Source organism: Hemitrygon akajei, chromosome 3, assembly GCF_048418815.1.
Source record: "Hemitrygon akajei chromosome 3, sHemAka1.3, whole genome shotgun sequence".
Lineage (NCBI taxonomy): Eukaryota > Metazoa > Chordata > Chondrichthyes > Myliobatiformes > Dasyatidae > Hemitrygon > Hemitrygon akajei.
Genome location: NC_133126.1, coordinates 99,795,605 through 99,814,505, shown reverse-complemented (window position 1 = coordinate 99,814,505; position 18,901 = coordinate 99,795,605). Strand labels below are relative to the sequence as shown.

The 18,901-nt window shown below is 41.6% G+C and overlaps 1 protein-coding gene across 16 annotated transcripts in view; it reads right to left on the bottom strand.

Moving 5' to 3' along the window:
- ptgr2 (prostaglandin reductase 2) overlaps nucleotides 1-18,901 on the bottom strand; it is an 82,001-nt gene that overhangs the window by 24,987 nt on the left and 38,113 nt on the right. For 13 of the 16 annotated variants that reach the window (XM_073040468.1, XM_073040464.1, XM_073040469.1 and 10 more), the window contains 2 exons: nucleotides 3,259-3,450; nucleotides 399-569 (listed from right to left, as the gene is read on the bottom strand). In XM_073040468.1, the coding sequence (XP_072896569.1) occupies nucleotides 399-569; nucleotides 3,259-3,450 (363 nt within the window). Of the gene's footprint in view, nucleotides 1-398; nucleotides 570-3,258; nucleotides 3,451-9,057; nucleotides 9,117-18,901 lie in introns of all 16 variants that reach the window. The other 3 variants (XM_073040475.1, XM_073040470.1, XM_073040471.1) reach the window with 2 other exon arrangements.

The window sequence follows — 18,901 nt, the reverse complement described above, 5'->3', positions numbered from 1 at the left end:
AACCCTAATGACCCTATGGTCCATGAGGTCACGAAGAGTTGGACTTGATTTAATGACTGAACAACAACACCAACATATCAATCATCATCTTCTCCTGTTCTGATCTGCAACTATGATGATTGGAATAAGGGTGTCCATACTTTATGGTCAAAGGTTGCTGCAGAATATAGTAAATCTAAAGATACAAGATGATCAATGAAAGGTGATAAAGCAATCAGTAGGAGGGTGAAACTTAAAAGAAAATGTAGGTGCTGAGTATTCAAATCACTGAAAACAAACAGGGTACACTCAGCAGGTCAAGCACCAGCAGGGAAATGAAAGAGTTAACTTTTAACATCAAATATATCAGACGTGTTCGAGAGAAAACAAGTTGCTTGTGACCAACATGTTCTACATACCTGACCAGCTAACATCCCACAAGCTCCTGCAGCACCACTGACCACCATGGTTTGATTTGCTCCAGGTTTCACGTGGCCCTTTTCCCTCACACCCAGCAAAGCAGTGAGGCCTGACAAACCAGCAACACCCAAGAAATAGGAGAGGTGCCCACCTACAAGCTGAGGATCAAGCTACAAGAAAACAAAGAAAAAAATCTCATGAAATAGAACAATAATGATGGAAGCAATCTTCACCTGAGAAACAGCTGAATCTGGTCCAATGCAGGTTGAATATTTACACTCCCCGCCCGGTTTACAGAACATTGTCACATTGCTGTGTGAATCTGCGACAGATTTTATACTCTTCAGAATTAGGTTAATGGATGAAGTAATAAAACGCGAACTCTTGTTTTATTGAAGGCATATAATATTGGACTGGAAATGAGAATCCTCTTCACTTCACTTAAATTAAGGTGAAACATCACTGTACAATGTGCTACTGCAAAACTATAGCTTCAGGAAACAGTACCTTATTGATAAAAGTGCCCTCCCCAAGACCAGAGCAATCAAGCTGGAAATTCCCCATCACTGCCTGAAATGACAACCTCTAGTTCTGAAGATATCCTCTGGTTCTAGATGCTCCGACAAACGTCCTTTCATTACCTCTCCAATCAAACAGCTTTTAGAATCACATATGCTTCAATAAAACCACCTCTACTTCTTACTAAACTCCAATGAGTATTCACCACAATGAGTGCAATCTACTCACAAAAAGCATTCAAACTATTACAGTAATGCTTCCTTACTTTCACATTCCAATCTCTTTCAATTGCTCCCTGTACTTGCTTACAAATTTTGTTTTTCAGCCATGAGAGGGTCAAATCCCTCTGTAAAAATGCATTATGTTTCTTCCCATTTGAATGATAACTTGCTTGTTTATGCTTCTTGCCAGACATTTCCCTGCTTTGTTCTTAGTTTTTCAAATGTTTTCCCCTCTGGGAAAATCCATCATTCTTGCTTACAAACTACCTTCCTCCAACTTACTTTCCAGCTTGCATTTGAAACATAAGTAGACCTGGCTCCCACATAATCTGTTCTTTCATCCAAGTCTTTAATGTATATTGTAAATAGTTCAGGCTCAAGCACTCATCTATATGATTGCCAATTAATAACAGCTGCCACCTATCTATACCAATTCTCACTTTCTCTTTATCTGGTCCTCCATCTATGAGAAAAAGTCACCTCCAATATCATAGGGTCTTATTTTACTGTTTAATTCAGACACAGTATGAGTAAAGTCAGAGATGAAAGTTTACAAAATATTCCTTAAGTAAACCATAAGACACAGGAGCAGAATTAGGCCATTTAGCCCATCGAGTCTGCTCCACCAATCAAATTCAATTCTTTTCCCTCCTCAGCCTCACTCCCCAGCCTCTCCCCGTAACCTTCGATGCCAAGTCCAGTCAAAAACCTATCAATCGCTGCCTTAAATACACCCAACGACCTGGCCTCCATAGCCACCTGTGGTAATGAATTCACCAGCCTCTGAATAAAGAAATGAGGGAGGATTTCTTCATGGTATCTGCCTGTGACTGGACCATTAGTGAGGAGAGTTAGTATAGAGTAGGGTATTTATGCACAAAGAGATAGAAGTAGGCAGCTAACCAACAGCTCAGAGGTGGAGCTGGCCTTAGCTAGCCCATTTATGCTGGCTTGGCACGGCATCCTGATTTACATCAAGATAATTATCGCTGCCTATAGCAAGACTGGGATATCTCACTGCTCACTAATCCAACTTGAGCAAACTATCTCAGTTCTGTTAGATGCCACATTTGTTTATGGAAAACAAATGGAAGACATGGAGACATGGAGTCTTCCCATTATGTACTAATAAACCAGTCTATTCCTTAAACCTCTGAACTGTGTGATCTTTTAAAAGGATAAAATCTTACACCACCACCCTAACCAGAAGGCTTCTATCAAATTATTCTTAAATTTTTTAGTTCAATAAATAATAAAAAATCCAAGCAGGGATAAGCCCTGTAATTTACTTCTCTTACTTCACTCAACTCCTTTCTACTTCAACCCAATTAGCATGATTCATCCAGATCTGTCTTTGTCCACGCCAAATCATCAACTGTTTTTGTTTCCTCTTCCATTTCCCCCAATATCTACAACCGTTTCAGATTTGCACTACTCTTCACACAACAAAGACCTGACTCTTAACTCTAAGGCCATGTTTCCCTACTCTAGATTTCCCAATGCTGCGAATCCGAATTGCACTCCTAAAGCAAAATATCTCTATTTCTTTATCGCATTCAGACCTAAACAGTACTCCAGATAGGGTTTATTCAAAGATCTAAACTGCTGGAACACATCTACCTTTTTCATCCTGCCTCATTAACTGCAAAGGACATTTTGATTGCACTTCAAAGTAGATTTCTGGCTTTGTTTCACTGCAGTCTACCAACTAAGTGCCCCTTCCCATTTTAGGAAAACATTTCACTATGTGGCTGATGTTAATTGAGGGATAACTTCTAGAGATCTTCAGCCTGCTTCTGAGAGCTGACAGGGATTCAACTAAACACTTCATTCATAAATCACAACTTTGATTTCTAATTCAAACTCAATATGCTACCAATTGAGCCATAGTTAGCCTTGCGCTGACAGTTGACAAAGCATCAGAGAAATTGACTGGGCTGGTGCCAAAGATCTGTTACTCAATTGTCCCAAGTTCAAAATCTGAAATATGCACAATTTTAAAAATGTTGTAACATTTCAAAATAAGACTTGTGGGAAGGGATTGAGGGAGACTGTGAACTGGCATAGTGCTCCTAATCTCTGACAGGATTAAAGTGGAAGCAATTAGGTGACAAATTACCTTAGTTAGGATTTCTCCATCCACAATGGCGCAATTCTGCCAAGGCCAGTTCACTGAAGTCACAACATCCCATTTCTGAAACAGTGGGTGTTTACTCTCTTCAACCACTCCAACTCCTCCACCATCAGCGACTCTGGATACTTGCCAAGGAAGCAAATAATGCACACCGGTATCTTCATTCATCCTGCAACGCTGCCAAGATCAAATCCAAGCCAACCATCAAATCTCAAACTAAAATTAGTCTTGCATTGACTCAGCAGAGATTGGAATGAAGAAAGGGAACAAACTTGGAAGCAATCCAATCTTTAAATTATTTCTATTTTAGTTCATCTTAGTTCAGTAGCTACCCTCTAAAAATGGCAGCTTAAACAGTGCAGGATTTCCTCTGCTGTCCACTAAAGCACACACCCTGATCCATTCTCAAGACTCTGGTCTGGGATGAGCCCACAATTCACAAGGTGATTGTTCTAATGCTGTGTCTAACACCTTTATAAATGGAAGTACTGTACATTAACTGTAACCATCAAATTGTGCTCTTAGGAGTAAGAATGTACAGAAGAGCAAGAACATGGCTGTTAATAAGGGTCTACCTAAATACAAACCACAAACTGTAAGAAAAACAGAAATACAAACTGGGATCTCATTAAAGACTATATAAAAGTCTCAAATTAAGTACAGATATGAAAAGCAACCCCTGCAGCATGGTAGCAGGAAGCAACAGGAAAAAAAAATGCTTAGTGAAACCTCTTCCCCCAAAGTATTCAGTATTTGACACGATGTACTAAGCAGGTCCTCAGCAATACAAGGGTGGTTAATTCATTAGTGGACAAGGGACTGGGAGCTGGAGTACTTTGAGAGCACTCAGACAGCCAGTGGTTGTGGCACAATACAAAAACAAACATTTTAGCCTGCTACGTCTAGGCTGGCCATCAAGTACCCATCTATATTAATCCAATCATCCACAGCCTCCCAAGCTTTGGCAATTCAGTACTTGACAAATTGGGTAAAACTCAATCACCCGTATATATAAATTTGTGGATGGAAAAGAGGAAGTGTCTGAGGCAGGTACAATGACTACATCTAGGAAAGGCTGAGGTTAAGGGCCAAAAGGAGGCAAGTGGAAATAGCTTAGTTAGGAATCAAGGTCAACATGGATCAATTGGGCCAAAGGGCCAGTTCTAATGCCGATCGTGACTATCCAGCAATTAATGGGATTTCGGAATTGCAGGTTTAGGTTTTCCACATTACTTGACATTCATAAAATCAACAAACATCTAGTCCATGTGGGCCACGATGGCTACTACACTAATCTCATTAACTCTATGCTTTTCCTTTCCCAGAGCTTTTTAAATGTAATTGTATCTGCTTCTAACATCTCCTTAGCAGCCCATTCCACATAACCAACTCCCTCTGAAAAAATTAACATCTCAGATCTCCTTTAAATTTCTCCCTATTTATCTTAAACCTACATTCTCTAGTTCCAGACTCTCCTGCCCTGGGAGTAAGGCCCTATCGAATCCCTTCAATTTTGTTAAATGTCTACAAGGTCAACCTTCGACCTCCAACATTTGACAGAGAACAAACACAACTTATCCATTTCTTCTTATTACCACAGCTCTCGATTCAAGGCAACATCCTGCTGAATCTCTTTGGCACTCTTTCTACTGTTACATATCCTTCCTGTAGTGTGGCAACCAGGACTATACAGAATACTCCAGTGCTTTGTACACCTGCGACTCTTGTACTTTCTAAAATATGCTTTTCTTCACTATGCTAGCCACCTGATTGAGAAGTTACAGAACCTGGGCCTCTGTACCTCTCCTCTGCAATTGGATCCTCCACTTGCTAACCAGAAGACCACAATCTGTGCAGATTGGTGTTAACATATCCTCCTCGCTGATGATCAACACTGGTGCACCTCAGGTGTGTGTGCTTATCCCAATGTTCTAAATAATAATAATAAAATAATAATTATAACTCAAGTCTTTTGGTGGAGGTCTTCTCTGCCCTATAAGTAACGTCTCTCAATAAACTTGTTAGTTTTAATACAGATTTCCATATAAAAGTCTTGAGAAGTTGACTTCTGAGCATAGAGAGTTTCCATGGTCTGCTTCAAAGATGACTTGCCACTAACAAAAGAAGTGATTGCTGATCTGCTGTCTCTACTAGTTATTCAAACGTCGGGCAATCCCATGACTCACAGAAAGATCAGTACTTTACCAGTAATCGTTCACCATTTGGTGCAGCAGTTGATCGAAATCCTGTTGTTCGTTCCATTGTTCTTAAGCTGCTGTTAAAATACAGTTTTGCTGATATTAAAGATTACCTGCAGTGCTATCTGTCTGGCTCCAGAGGGAGAATTCCTTCAGATGCACATTCAGCACAAGGGTGAAAATACAACAATAGAAACCTTACAGTTCGTTGCCAGAATTCGCCTCTGTTTTGATGCTGTTTCTCAACTTCTTTGTGAAAAACAAGACACATTGGCTGAGGATTCAAAATATGTACACATTAGGGGTAATCCAAAAGAAACTTTCCCGCAAAGGATTAAGTGTATGATTCTCAATGGAGGAAGAAAATTGGTTCAAGATTTACCTTGTGTGAAGGCTGTTCTGTTTGATTGGAATTGATTCTCCCTCCCTCACCTCCCACAGTAGCCTGGGGTCCATTTTGTCTGGTCCCAGCGACTTATCCAACTTGATGCTTTCCAAAAGCTCCAGCACATCCTCTTTCTTAATATCTACGTGCTCAAGCTTATCAGTCTGCTGCAAGTCATCACTACAATCATCAAGATCTTTTTCCATAGTGAATACTGAAGTAAAGTATTCATTAAGTAGCTCTACTATTTCCTCCGGATCCATACACACTCTCCCACTGTCACACTTGATAGGTCCTATTCTTTCACGTCTTAACCTCTTGCTCTTCACATACTTGAAGAATGCCTTGGGGTTTTCCTTAATACTACCCACCAAGGCCTTCTCATGGCCCCTTCTGGCTCTCCTAATTTCCTTCTTATGCTCCTTCCTAGTAGCCTTATAATATTCTAGATCTCTAACATTACCTAGCTCTCTGAACCTTTTGTAAGCTTTTCTTCTTGACTAGATTTATCACAGCCTTTGTACACCACAGTTCCTGTACCCTACCATAACTTCCCTGTCTCATTGGAACGTACCTATACAACACAAATATCTCCTGAATATTTGCCATATTTCCTCCGTACTTTTCCCTGAGAACATCTGTTTCCAATTTAAGCCTCCAATTTCCTGCCTGATAGCCTCATAATTCCCCTTCTTGATACAAGAACAACCGAGGCTGAGGGCCAAGTCTCTGCAGTAGAGGCTGAAGGTGATCAGGCCCAAAGCCACATCCAGGCGCTAGAAAAGCAAGTTCAAAGCCTCTCTGACTATGTCGATGATCTTGAGAACAGAGGTAGGAGAAAGAACATACAGATCATCGGTCTACCTGAAGATACAGAAGGCAGCCAGCCAGCAAAGTTTTTTGAGAGCTGGCTGCCTAATTTCCTTGATTTGGAAACCAAGGCTGGACGCATTACAGTGGAAAGAGCCAATCGTACGCTGGCTCCAAAACCGGGTCCAGGCCAATGCCCTTGACCTGTCCTCATGCAGTTCCATAATTTTGGTGATAAGCAAAGAGTGATGGAGGCTTCGAGACGCCACAGGACTGATGCCCAGGCTTTGATATATGAGGGATCCGGGCTTATGTTTTTTCAACATTTTTGGGCAGCCGTTATTCGGAAGCGCAAGGAATTCAACCAGGTAAAGATGCGGCTGAGAGAATCTGGAATCCAGTACTCTATGCTATACCCAGCGGCGCTGAAATTCACCAACAACGGGACCACCAAGATATTTGATTGTCCTGACAAAGCTAAAACTTTTGTGGACACGTTGGGCTAAAGAATGTATACAGTATATTGTGTAGACCTGGTTATGGACGATAACATGACCAGGGCTACACAATGGTCGCTTTATTTTACCTTTTCATTACTCGATGGCAAGATATTTTATAGGATGGGTAATGTATTTGTTTTGATTAATACAGTTTCATTATTTGTTTGTTAGCAGTGCTGCTCCAGCCTGAAGGAGCTTAAACATGATGGTAACAAATCGGTGGATTGATAAATTATGCCCTGTTTTCATTTTTGACTATGTTAAATATTGGCAGTGGGGCAGAATATGGGGTGCTAGAAGGTTCAGATATCCCCTTTAAGTGTGGGGTAAGACCTCTTGTTCAGCGCTGTTGGCCCTTTGTTCTTCTTTGTGTTTTTTTTTTACTTACTGCTGCTCAGCTGATCTTAAGTCGGGTTTCTTCTCCTCCGGAGTCAAATCATTGTTATAAAGGGTTATAGCCAGTAATATATTAAAATTGTGCACTTGGAACATTAAAGGGAGTCATTCACCAATCAAGAGAAAGAAAATCCTACTATACCTGAGAAAGGAAAGGGTGGATATCGCCTTATTGCAGGAGACACATTTAAATGATAAAGAACATCTGAAACTGCAACAGAGTGGATTTGATCACGTTTATTTTTTCATCTTTTAATACCAGGAGTGTGGGGGGGGGGGGGGGGTGGCCATTTTAATTAGGAACAACTTATCTTTTAAGTTATTAGACTGCATTAAGGATAAATATGGGAGATTTGTGATTGTTAAGGCTTCAATATATGGAGAGGAATATGGTATTCTCAATGTTTACTGCCCTCCAGCTCATCCTCTCAAATACCTTGTAACCCCCTGGGTCGCCTCAGGCTCGCTCAGCTCGTTCTCGTCTAGGGGGAGCAGCCTTCGGCCCCGCCAAACTGGGTAATCAGCTGGTGTAGATGCTGTGTGATGTCCCCGCCTCACCCAAAAACAGACAGTACACCATATGCGATTAAATGAGTACAATTTATAAAGGTTACTATAACTAAGTGATTAATAACGATACAGTATATATGAAGGAAAAACAATAAAGAAAAGGCACCAAACTTATCAAAGTCCAAACCACTTCGTGCACAACCGTTGGAGCTCAATTACTGAAGTCTTCTGGCCACCATTCAATCCCCTCCGAACTCCTCGACTCGCAGCTCAAGACCTCCCGAAGTGATCAACCAAGCACATCTAGCTTTATCTCCTCTCCTCAGGGTACCTCCTGGCCTTGGACACCCCCCCCCCCCTTGGGGTCCGTTCCTCGCCCAGCTTACAGCATCGCATCCTCTCTCTCTCACCCCCTCACGCCGATCTCCCCAAAAGCCCGCCAACAATAGCTTACAGACTCAGAAGAAAGAACAACATTAATCCCAATTGGTTTACAAAGGAATACAATTCTCGTTATCAGTAAATTTTAACCCAAACTTCCAGCACTCTCTCGCAACAAAGAAGCATTCCTACTTTTAACAAAACAAAGAAGCCATTTTGATTACATACACAGTAACAAAGAAAAAGAAGAAATCCCCTTTACACCTAATAAATGCTTTTTCCAAACTTACAAGTTTTTCCAATGCAAAACATTATAGTAGGTGGGGATTTTAATTGTTTCATGGACCCATTGATGGACAGAGTGCCTAGTGGTCCCCCATTGCTCTCCTCACAGTCCAAACAAATCATGGGCTTATGTGGAAAACTAGGACATGTGGATATCTGGAGGTTGTTACATCCCTCAAAGACTTCACATTTTTTTCTAATCCACATAAGTGTTACACCAGAATTGATCCTTTTCTAACCCCCAAAACGCTCCTAGATTTAGTTGTATCCTGCACAATTGGAAATATCGCTATTTCTGAACATGCAGCAGTATACTTACATATTAAGCCCAAAGATAATTCAGCACGATCTAGACACTGGAGGCTGAATCCTTTTATCCTAAAAGATAATAAATTTATAGACTACTATACTTTGGAATTCAAAACTTCCCTATCTATTAATTCCAAATCAGCTAGTAGTCCATTGATGCTCTGGGAAACTGCTAAGGCCTATACAAGGGGATTAATACTCTGCTAGTAAGAAGCGACAAGCTGCAGAACAGCAGCGCCTAGTGGAAGCAAGACTGGCGCAGCTGAAAAGGATTATATTAATAAGCTTTCTGCAGCCAAGTTATCAAAGATCACAGCCCTACGCTGTACACTAAACTCTTTATTTACACAAGCAGCCAAAAGAAAATTGACATTTGCTAAACAACGATTGTTTGAACATGGTGAAAAAAACAGGTAATATTTGGCTTATTTAGCTAGAAAGAAAAATGCCTCTCAGACCATTGCTTCAATTAGGGATGGGACAGGAGCCCTCACTAGTAATTCTAAAATGACTAATGTTCTGTTTAATAATTTTTATTCTAAATTGTATCAATCTGAGCGATGTAATGATGGGCAATCTAGGATGGCGTCCTTTTTCAGGAATTTAGATCTCCTAGGCATTTCTTCTGAACAAGAGTCCCTCCTCAATGCTCTGTTATCTATACATGAGATACAGGAAGCTGTGAGACAGCTCCAAAGTGGGAAGGCCCCTGGTCCTGATGGACTCACTAGTGAATTCAATAGACAATAGGTGTAGAAGTAGACCATTCGGCCCTTCGAGCCTGCACCACCATTTTGAGATCATGGCTGATCATCTACTATCAATACCCGGTTCCTGCCTTGTCCCCATATCCCTTGATTCCCCTATCCATAAGATACCTATCTAGCTCCTTCTTGAAAGCATCCAGAGAATTGGCCTCCACTACTTTCTGAGGCAGTGCATTCCAGACCCCCACAACTCTCTGGGAGAAGAAGTTTTTCCTTAACTCTGTCCTAAATGACCTACCCCTTATTCTCAAACCATGCCCTCTGGTACTGGACTCTCCCAGCATCTGGAACATATTTCCTGCCTCTATCTTGTCCAATCCCTTAATAATCTTATATGTTGCAATCAGATCCCCCCTCAATCTCCTCAATTCCAGCGTGTACAAGCCCAGTCTCTCTAACCTCTCTGCGTAAGACAGTCCAGACATCCCAGGAATTAACCTTGTAAATCTACGCTGCACCTCCTCTACAGCCAGGATGTCCTTCCTTAACCCTGGAGACCAAAACTGTACACAATACTCCAGGTGTGGTCTCACCAGGGCCCTGTACAAATGCAAGAGGATTTCCTTGCTCTTGTACTCAATTCCCTTTGTAATAAAGGCCAACATTCCATTAGCCTTCTTCACTGCCTGCTGCACTTGCTCATTCACCTTCAGTGACTGATGAACAAGGACTCCTAGATCTCTTTGTATTTCTCCCTTACTTAACTCTACACCGTTCAGATAATAATCTGCCTTCCTGTTCTTACTACCAAAGTGGATAACCTCACACTTATTCACATTAAATGTCATCTGCCAAGTATCTGCCCACTCACCCAGCCTATCCAAGTCACCCTGAATTCTCCTAGCATCCTCATCACATGTCACACTGCCACCCAGCTTAGTATCATCAGCAAATTTGCTGATGTTATTCTCAATGCCTTCATCTAAATCGTTGACGTAAATTGTAAACAGCTGTGGTCCCAATACTGAGCCCTGTGGCACCCCACTAGTCACCACCTGCCATTCCGAGAAACACCCATTCACCGCTACCCTTTGCTTTCTATCTGCCAACCAGTTTTCTATCCATGTCAATGTTTTCCCCCCGATGCCCTGAGCTTTGATTTTACCCACCAATCTTCTATGTGGGACCTTATCAAATGCCTTCTGAAAATCGAGGTACACTACGTCCACTGGATCTCCCCCGTCTAACTTCCTGGTTACATCCTCGAAAAACTCCAACAGATTAGTCAAGCATGATTTGCCCTTGGTAAATATATGCTGGTTCGGCCCAATCCTATCACTGCTATCTAGATATGCCACTATTTCATCCTTAATAATGGACTCTAGCATCTTCCCCACCACCGATGTCAGGCTGACAGGTCGATAGTTCTGTTTTCTCCCTCCCTCCTTTCTTAAAAAGTGGGATAACATTAGCCATTCTTCAATCCTCAGGAACTGATCCTGAATCTAAGGAACATTGGAAAATGATTACCAATGCATCCGCAATTTCCAGGGCCACCTCCTTTAGTACCCTAGGATGCAGACCATCTGGACCTGGGGATTTGTCAGCCTTCAGTCCCATCAGTCTTCTCATCACTGTTTCCTTCCTAATGTCAATCTGTTTCATTTCCTCTGTTACCCTATGTCCTTGGCCCATCCATACATCTGGGAGATTGCTTGTGTCTTCCTTAGTGAAAACAGATCTAAAGTACTCATTAAATTCTTCTGCCATTTCTCTGTTTCCCATAACAATTTCACCCAATTCATTCTTCAAGGGCCCAACATTGTTCTTAACTATCTTCTTTCTCTTCACATACCTAAAAAACCTTTTGCTATCTTCCTTTATATTCCTGGCTAGCTTGCGTTCGTACCTCATTTTTTCTCCCCGTATTGCCTTTTTAGTTAAGTTCTGTTGTTCCTTAAAAACTTCCCAATCATCTGTCCTCCCACTCACCTTAGCTCTGTCATACTTCCTTTTTTTTAATGCTATGCAATCTCTGACTTCCTTTGTCAACCACTGTGGCCCCTTTCCCCCCTTTGAATCCTATAAATTCTATAAAGAGTTCACAGGGTTATTATCAGAGCCTATGCTAAACATGTTCAATCATGCATTTAATTGTGGTCTCCTCCCAGCATCATTGAGAGAAGCTAATAGCTCCCTAATTCTTAAAAAAGTAAAGAGCCCTGAAGACTGTGTCTCCTACAGGCCTATTTCATTGTTAAATGTTGACTTTAAAATCTTATCTAAAACCTTAGCGTTGTGATTAGAAACTATGTTACCTTTTATCATAAAAGAGGATCAAACAGGTTTTGTAAAAGGCCATAGATCATCTAACAATATCAGAAGATTACTTAATGTGATTCAAGCATGTCAGCAACAGGCAGTGGACGGTTTGGTGGTTTCCTTAGATACAGAAAAGGCCTTTGATCGTGTCAAATGATCGTATCTATTTTTCACTTTAGAACAATTTGGTTTGGGCAATAATTTTATTAAGTGGGTGAAGGTTCTTTACAATGACCCTTTGGCTGCAATTCTCACTAATGGTATTAGGTTGGATAATTTTAGTATTTTGAGGGGTAGCTGGCAGGGCTGCCCTTTAGCACCGTGCCTTTCAGGAGGGCAAGGAGCGACCACTCCCCGCTGAACATCGATGGCTCCTCGGTAGAGATCGTAAAGAGCACCAAGTTTCTTGGTGTTCACCTGATGGAGAATCTCACCTGGTCCCTCAGCACCAGCTCCATAGCAAAGAAAGCCCAGCAGCGTCTCTATTTTCTGTGAAGGCTGAGGAAAGTCCATCTCCCATCCCCCATCCTCATCACATTCTACATGGGTTGTATTGAGAGCATCCTGAGCAGCTGCATCACTGTCTGGTTAGGAAATTGCACCATCTCGGATCGCAAGACCCTGCAGCAGATAGTGAGGTCAGCTGAGAAGATCATCGAGTTCTCTCTTCCCGCCATCATGGACATTTACACTACATGCTGCATCCGCAAAGGAAATAGCATTATGAAGGACCCCATGCACCCCTCATACAATCTCTTCTCCCTCCTGCCGTCTGGGAAAAGGCTCCGAAGCATTCGGGCTCTCACGGCCAGACTATGTAACAGTTTCTTCCCCCAAGCTATCAGACTCCTCAATACCCGAAGCCTAAACTGACACCTTGCCCTATTGTCCTGTTTATTATTTATGGTAATGCCTGCACTGTTTTTGTGCACTTTATGTAGTCCAGTGTAGGTCTGTAGTCTATTGTAGCTTTCTCTGTTTTTTTTTTTACGTAGTTCAGTCTAGTTTTTGTACTGTGTCATGTAACACCATGGTCCTGAAAAAACGTTGTCTCATTTTTACTATGCACTGTACCAGCAGTCGTGGTCAAAATGACAATAAGAGTGACTTGACTTGACCACTACTGTTCACACTAGTGATCGAACCATTGGCTGAGGCTATTCAGCGAGGCCCCAAAATATCTGCTCCAGACATAGGACTAAAGTTACAAAAACTTACACTGTATGCTGATGATGTCCTAATTTTCCTATCAAACCTTGCTATGTCACTACACCACCTTATACAATGCATCAATTCATTTAGCACCTTTTCAGGTTATAAAATCAACTTTACTGAATCAGAGGCTATGCCTCTGGGGAATCTGCAGCAGGTACCTGACACTCAGGGTGTTTCCCTTTTAAATGGTCACACACAGGTTTTGTTTACTCAGGCATATTTATCAAACCTACGTTTGATCAATTGTTCAAAACTAACTTTACACAGTTATTTGACAAAATCAAACAGGATCTCTTCCCATCTCTTGGCTTGGCTGAATATCCTTGCTCAAAATGAACATTCTTCCTCGTCTGCTCTACCCAATACGAATGATTCCAGTCATTTTTACCCAACAAATACTCAAAAAAAAATGGCTGGTTCGTTTCTTTCACCTGGAACAAAAAAACACCTCGTATTAAAATGTCTAAGTTACAGCTTCCCAGTAGTCTAAGGGGTCTGGATTTTCCAGACATCAAAAAATATCAATTAAGTTCCTTTTTATCTTATGTGGTTGTCTGGGTTTGCAAGGACCCTTCCTCAATTTGGCTAGACATTGAAGCTTCACAAGCAAAATGCCCTCTTATTAATTTGCTTTTCTTCAATAAGATGAAACTAGTTAAGGAATATTGTTGCAATCCAATAACAATTAATACAGTCAGGGCTTGGAGGGCGGTGCGACAAATTGAGGGCAACACAGCGAAAATATCACCCTTCACTCCAATAACCAGTAGTCCAGATTTTCAGCCTGGCTTAATGGATTCTGGATTTAAACTTTGGATTTCTAAGGGTATTTTCCATCTAGGAGATTTGTTTGATGAAGGAACGATGATGTCTTTTAGTCAAATAGTACAGAACTTTACCATACCCAACAAGGATCTTTTCCGTTTCTTTCAGATAAGAGATTATATACAGAAAAAACATCATCGTTAACTGATTTCTATAGTTCTGACATAGAAAAGAGGGTGTTTTGTTGTAAGGGTGAAGTCTCCTTTAGTACTTCTTACAGCATCCTGAGGGAATGTTCTTGTGGAGAGGCTGAGCAGCTAGGAAGGGTCTGGGAGGAAGAGCTGGGAGTAGAAATTACATCTGTGCTAACGCAAAGAAAATTTCAGTTTGTATTACAACTAAAGCATTGCAACTCAAAATTCTGCATAGAGCCCATCTGACTCCAGATCGTCTCTCGAAATTTAAGACAGAGGTTTCTCCAATGTGTTCTAAATGTGAAGTAAATACTGGAACTTTCACCCACTGTTTTTGGACTTGTCCCAAACTTCAGGCATACTGGAGTGATATTTTGCGTGAAATGGAAAAGATTCTGAAGATGGAGCTTGAACTGGACCCAGTGTCTTTTCTCTTAGGCTTCCCCAGCAGTCGTATTGTTAGTGCACATCAGAAAAATCTTTTTAACATTCCGACTTTTTGTGCAAGGAAGAACATTTTACTTTGTTGGATATCCGATAAGGCCCCTGGACTTATTGGTTGGCGTAAATTAATTATGGAATACATTCCTTTGGACTTTTTGACATGTATGGTACACTCAGAAACTAATAGTTTTCATAAAACACGGCAACTTTTTTTGCAGTATGTAGATGTAGACCTGTCTACTGTACTAATAAGGGATTTTGTACAGGATGCTGTGGTGATGTCTATATTTTGATGGATGTGTTCTGATAGTTGATATCTGAGGGGAAGAAATGTAAATGTATCTGGAAATTGTAAGTTTTGTTATGCTGGAAAAAATTTTTTAAAAACCAACAGCCCTCAAGGTCATGTGACATGTTTCCACAACGATGACATTTCTTTTCTTCATTTCTGCTCAGTGACATTTTACTTGTGGCATATTCCAGAGATTTTTGTTGTATCTCAGAAGCACCTCGTGCAGCCATTTCTAATGATATTGAGATGTTAAGTGCTTTTTCACACAGGAGCTTCTTCTGTGTGGTTTCACAGTGCATGCCACACACCAGTCCAGAGGTGTCAAACTCATTTTAGGTCACGGGCCAGATTTGGCAAAATGCAGCTTCATGCAGGCCGGATCAGTTGAGCACGCACGCATGCGAACGCAGCTTTCATTGCCTTCGTTTTTTCAACCTGTTCTCATGCGTCTCAGCCTCTAACTACAAACTGTTTCACTTTACACATTTTGTTTCTTATGAAGATTGCCTAGCAAGCATTATTTTTATGATTGGTATTAACTTACTGTCGTAGGCTACAAGAAAGTTGTGATGAGAGATAGAAAAAAACGATGCTATTTTGGCTAAGATTGTTTTGGGAGCCACACCCTTTCATTAATAAACCATTTGCTGTCGTAGTATTCCGTAACAAGTTTGTTGTGGCCTTGCATGTTAACATTAAGCACAGTTAAGTGCTCTGTTATATCCACCAAAAATGCAAGATCATGAAGCCAGTCTGGGTCATCCAACTCTGCCACTGGCTTCCCTTTCTCATTCATGATTTTCCAATTTCCGCACGTAATTGGACTAAGCGTTTGAGCACAACCCCTCTGCTCAACCAGCGGACTCAGTGTGGTAGGGTCGGCCGTGTCCAATATTACGTTGTGGTATTTGTCATGGGTACCATCTCCACTAACTCCTTGGTGACAGTCAAAGATGCATCAACACCACGACTAAACATTCCCAATTGAGCTACATCAGCCATGTCGGTGCTCTCAGCAATTGCAATAGAAAAGGCAATAAATGAGTTCACTTCGTCTTTTAGTTGACTGCTCAAATCTCCTGCAAGGTCCCCGATTCTCTCTGCCGCAGTATTTCTTGACAAGCTGTTATTACCAAAAGCCTGTCTCTTCTCAGGGCACACCAGCTCAGCTGCCATCAGCCTGCATGTTTTGATGAATTCCCCCTCCGAGTATGGCTTTGACACAGCAGCTGTTTTGTTGGCAATAATATATCTGGCCTTGACAGCTCCATCACGAGTCTCTCGACTTTTGGTGAACACTGATTGCTGCTTTTTCAGAGCTGCTCAAGCTCGTTTACCTTTTGCGTTCTGAGTTGTCCTGCGTACTTGTCATATTTTTCTCCGTGACGTCTCATAGTGTCGTTTGATATTGTACCCTTTTGCCACAGCCACTTGTTGCAAGCATATCAGACACACAGGTTTGCCGTTAACCTTGCAGAAGAAAAAAAACGATCTTTCCAATTATCGTTGAATATCTGACCTTCGATGTCAACTTTTCTTTTCTTGGAAAGCATTTTGAACCACAGCAGCAAACCGTCTCAGCCGTGCTACATACCCGAGTACTCTGTGTGTTTATACTGTGTCTGACGACAGAAGTGGGGCCCTAGTGGTCTTCCGGGCAGGGTGGTTCGTGCTTATGCACAGTGGGTGGTTAACTGCCACCTACTGTTTTCTAAGTACACACAACAAGCTGCCGCGCAGCAGGTGGCACAGACAGTGATGGGGGAGAGCGGTTGCCGTACAGATACATAATAAATGGTCGTGAATATACTCTTTTTCTCTCCGGGCCGGTAGTTCAACACCCCTCAATGCATCTGATAGACCCACTCCAAATTGACAATGTTCTGACAATTTGCGCAATTCAGCACAATATTCAGAAAGGCTTTCATCTTTGCTCTGATTCCGATTGTAATATTTAAATCTTTCTGCAATGACCAGTGGTTTGGGGTTTAAATGCTGTTGGAGAGTGTCTACTATTTGCTTGAAAGTTTTGTCAGCTGGCTTTTCAGGGGTGAACAAGCCTATATGTTTTTGCGCCCATTGCACTAAGATGCTGACTTTCTTTCCTTCATTAACACTGTTAGCATCACAATATAACTATTCTTTCAATATAAGTCGCCCAGTCTTCAACGCCACTATCAAATGCCATAATGGTTCCAATTAATGTCATCCTTGTTATGTTAATTTAGCCTCGGTCCCTTGTTTTCTTTTAGGCTACGCTCACACTAGACCAGATAAATCCGTAATCGAAGGTTTTTCTCTTCATTTTGACTCTCCGTCCACACTGAAATGGCAATTTCCTCCCCCGAAAACAGAGCTTTTCTAAAACGCTCTCCAGAGTGTGTAAATCTGAAAATGCAGATTGGGCAGTGTAGTGTGTACGGGTAACCAAAGCTTTTTAAAAATGCTGTCATGACATGCCGGAACAGATGGTGGTGGCAGCACAGCATTTCATTATTTTCTTGAACGCAACCTCCAACACCACAACAATGGCAGACGGCTTCAGGAGACTGTCCCTGAGCAGAATGTTACTGCAGCCTTGCAGTGTGACGGAGAATTTCAACCCCCCACTAAAATTAACAATTTCAGAACTGACAGCAACGAGACTGAAGCCAGGAGAGTTGGAAATGTGCTCACCAAATACTTTGACCCATAACTTACTGAATAAATAAGTATACTGTACTCACTTTGCCCTGTTTTCTGTCCTTGCTCATATGAAGGTGGTTTACCTATTTATGCAAGTACTTCTCTGGCAATAGATGTGTAACAGCCTAATGTAACATTGTATGGAAATATAACACTGATGCATTTAACATCAGTTTTATACATTTAACAAGGTGTTTTATTAATGCATTGCTTGTGCAAACATTCAATAGATGCAATTGTCACTACTTCCAGAACATCATTTTTAATTAGTAGCTTATGTTTGACATAGACGTGAAAATGTTAAGGCCAAAAAAGGAAAATTGTAAGTTTTACTTTTCTCAGGTAAAAGTAAAATCACTTTTGCTCAGTAACTTGTTTTATTGCACATGTTAAGTACAGCAAAATAATACAGAAAGACATGGCAAAAGTAAAGGGAAAGAAATGAGGTGACAGCAAATTTCACTTTTGCCCAGTAACAAGCCTTATTGTATTTAGTTGTAGCTGTCGTCCCTTTCATCAGTGAAGACACTATGGCTGTAGGAAATGTTTCCAGGGTGACCCCTCTGTGGGAGTGGGGAAGATGTTGGTGGGGCCACCCAGGGGTCTGTGTGCCTGTATGTGTAGCTATTGTAGTGGCTGTGAGGCTGGTATTGTGGCGGTGAAAAGTACCGGGGGGGGGGCACCATATTCCTCATCATTGCAAATCCCTCTGCAACAGAGTTAGTCAGTTTTTCAATGTTCGTCATCAGGTCATACTGTCTGTGAACTCCCTGTCGGTTGCCTCCATACGCTCCAGTACATTTTTTTTTGTTTTAACTCCCCCTGCACGAGAGCCAACAAGCTGTCCATTGTTAGGCAATTTCCTTTTAAGTTTTTCTAGTCTGTAACTGGACAAACGTGCACCCAGTCTTTCATGGCGAGATTCGACACCAAACATGTCACTTGTTTTCTGTATACGTGTCCTGCGCATGCTCAGTAGGAGGAGATTTGCCCAAATACCCATTTTAATGTGGACGGAGCTATTTTTAAAAACGCTTGGTGGGGACGCCTTTCGTTTTTACACGAAACTGGCTTTTTCAAAATTATCTGGTCTAGTGTGGACGTAGCTTTAGACTCACGTGACCTTTTTTTTGCTAGTGTTGCGAGCGTACTCTGGCTAGATATGTGCGCCACTCCTTTCTTCTGGGGCAGGCAGACCCTCAGTCCATGGGGTCATTGCCGGCTGTGGTC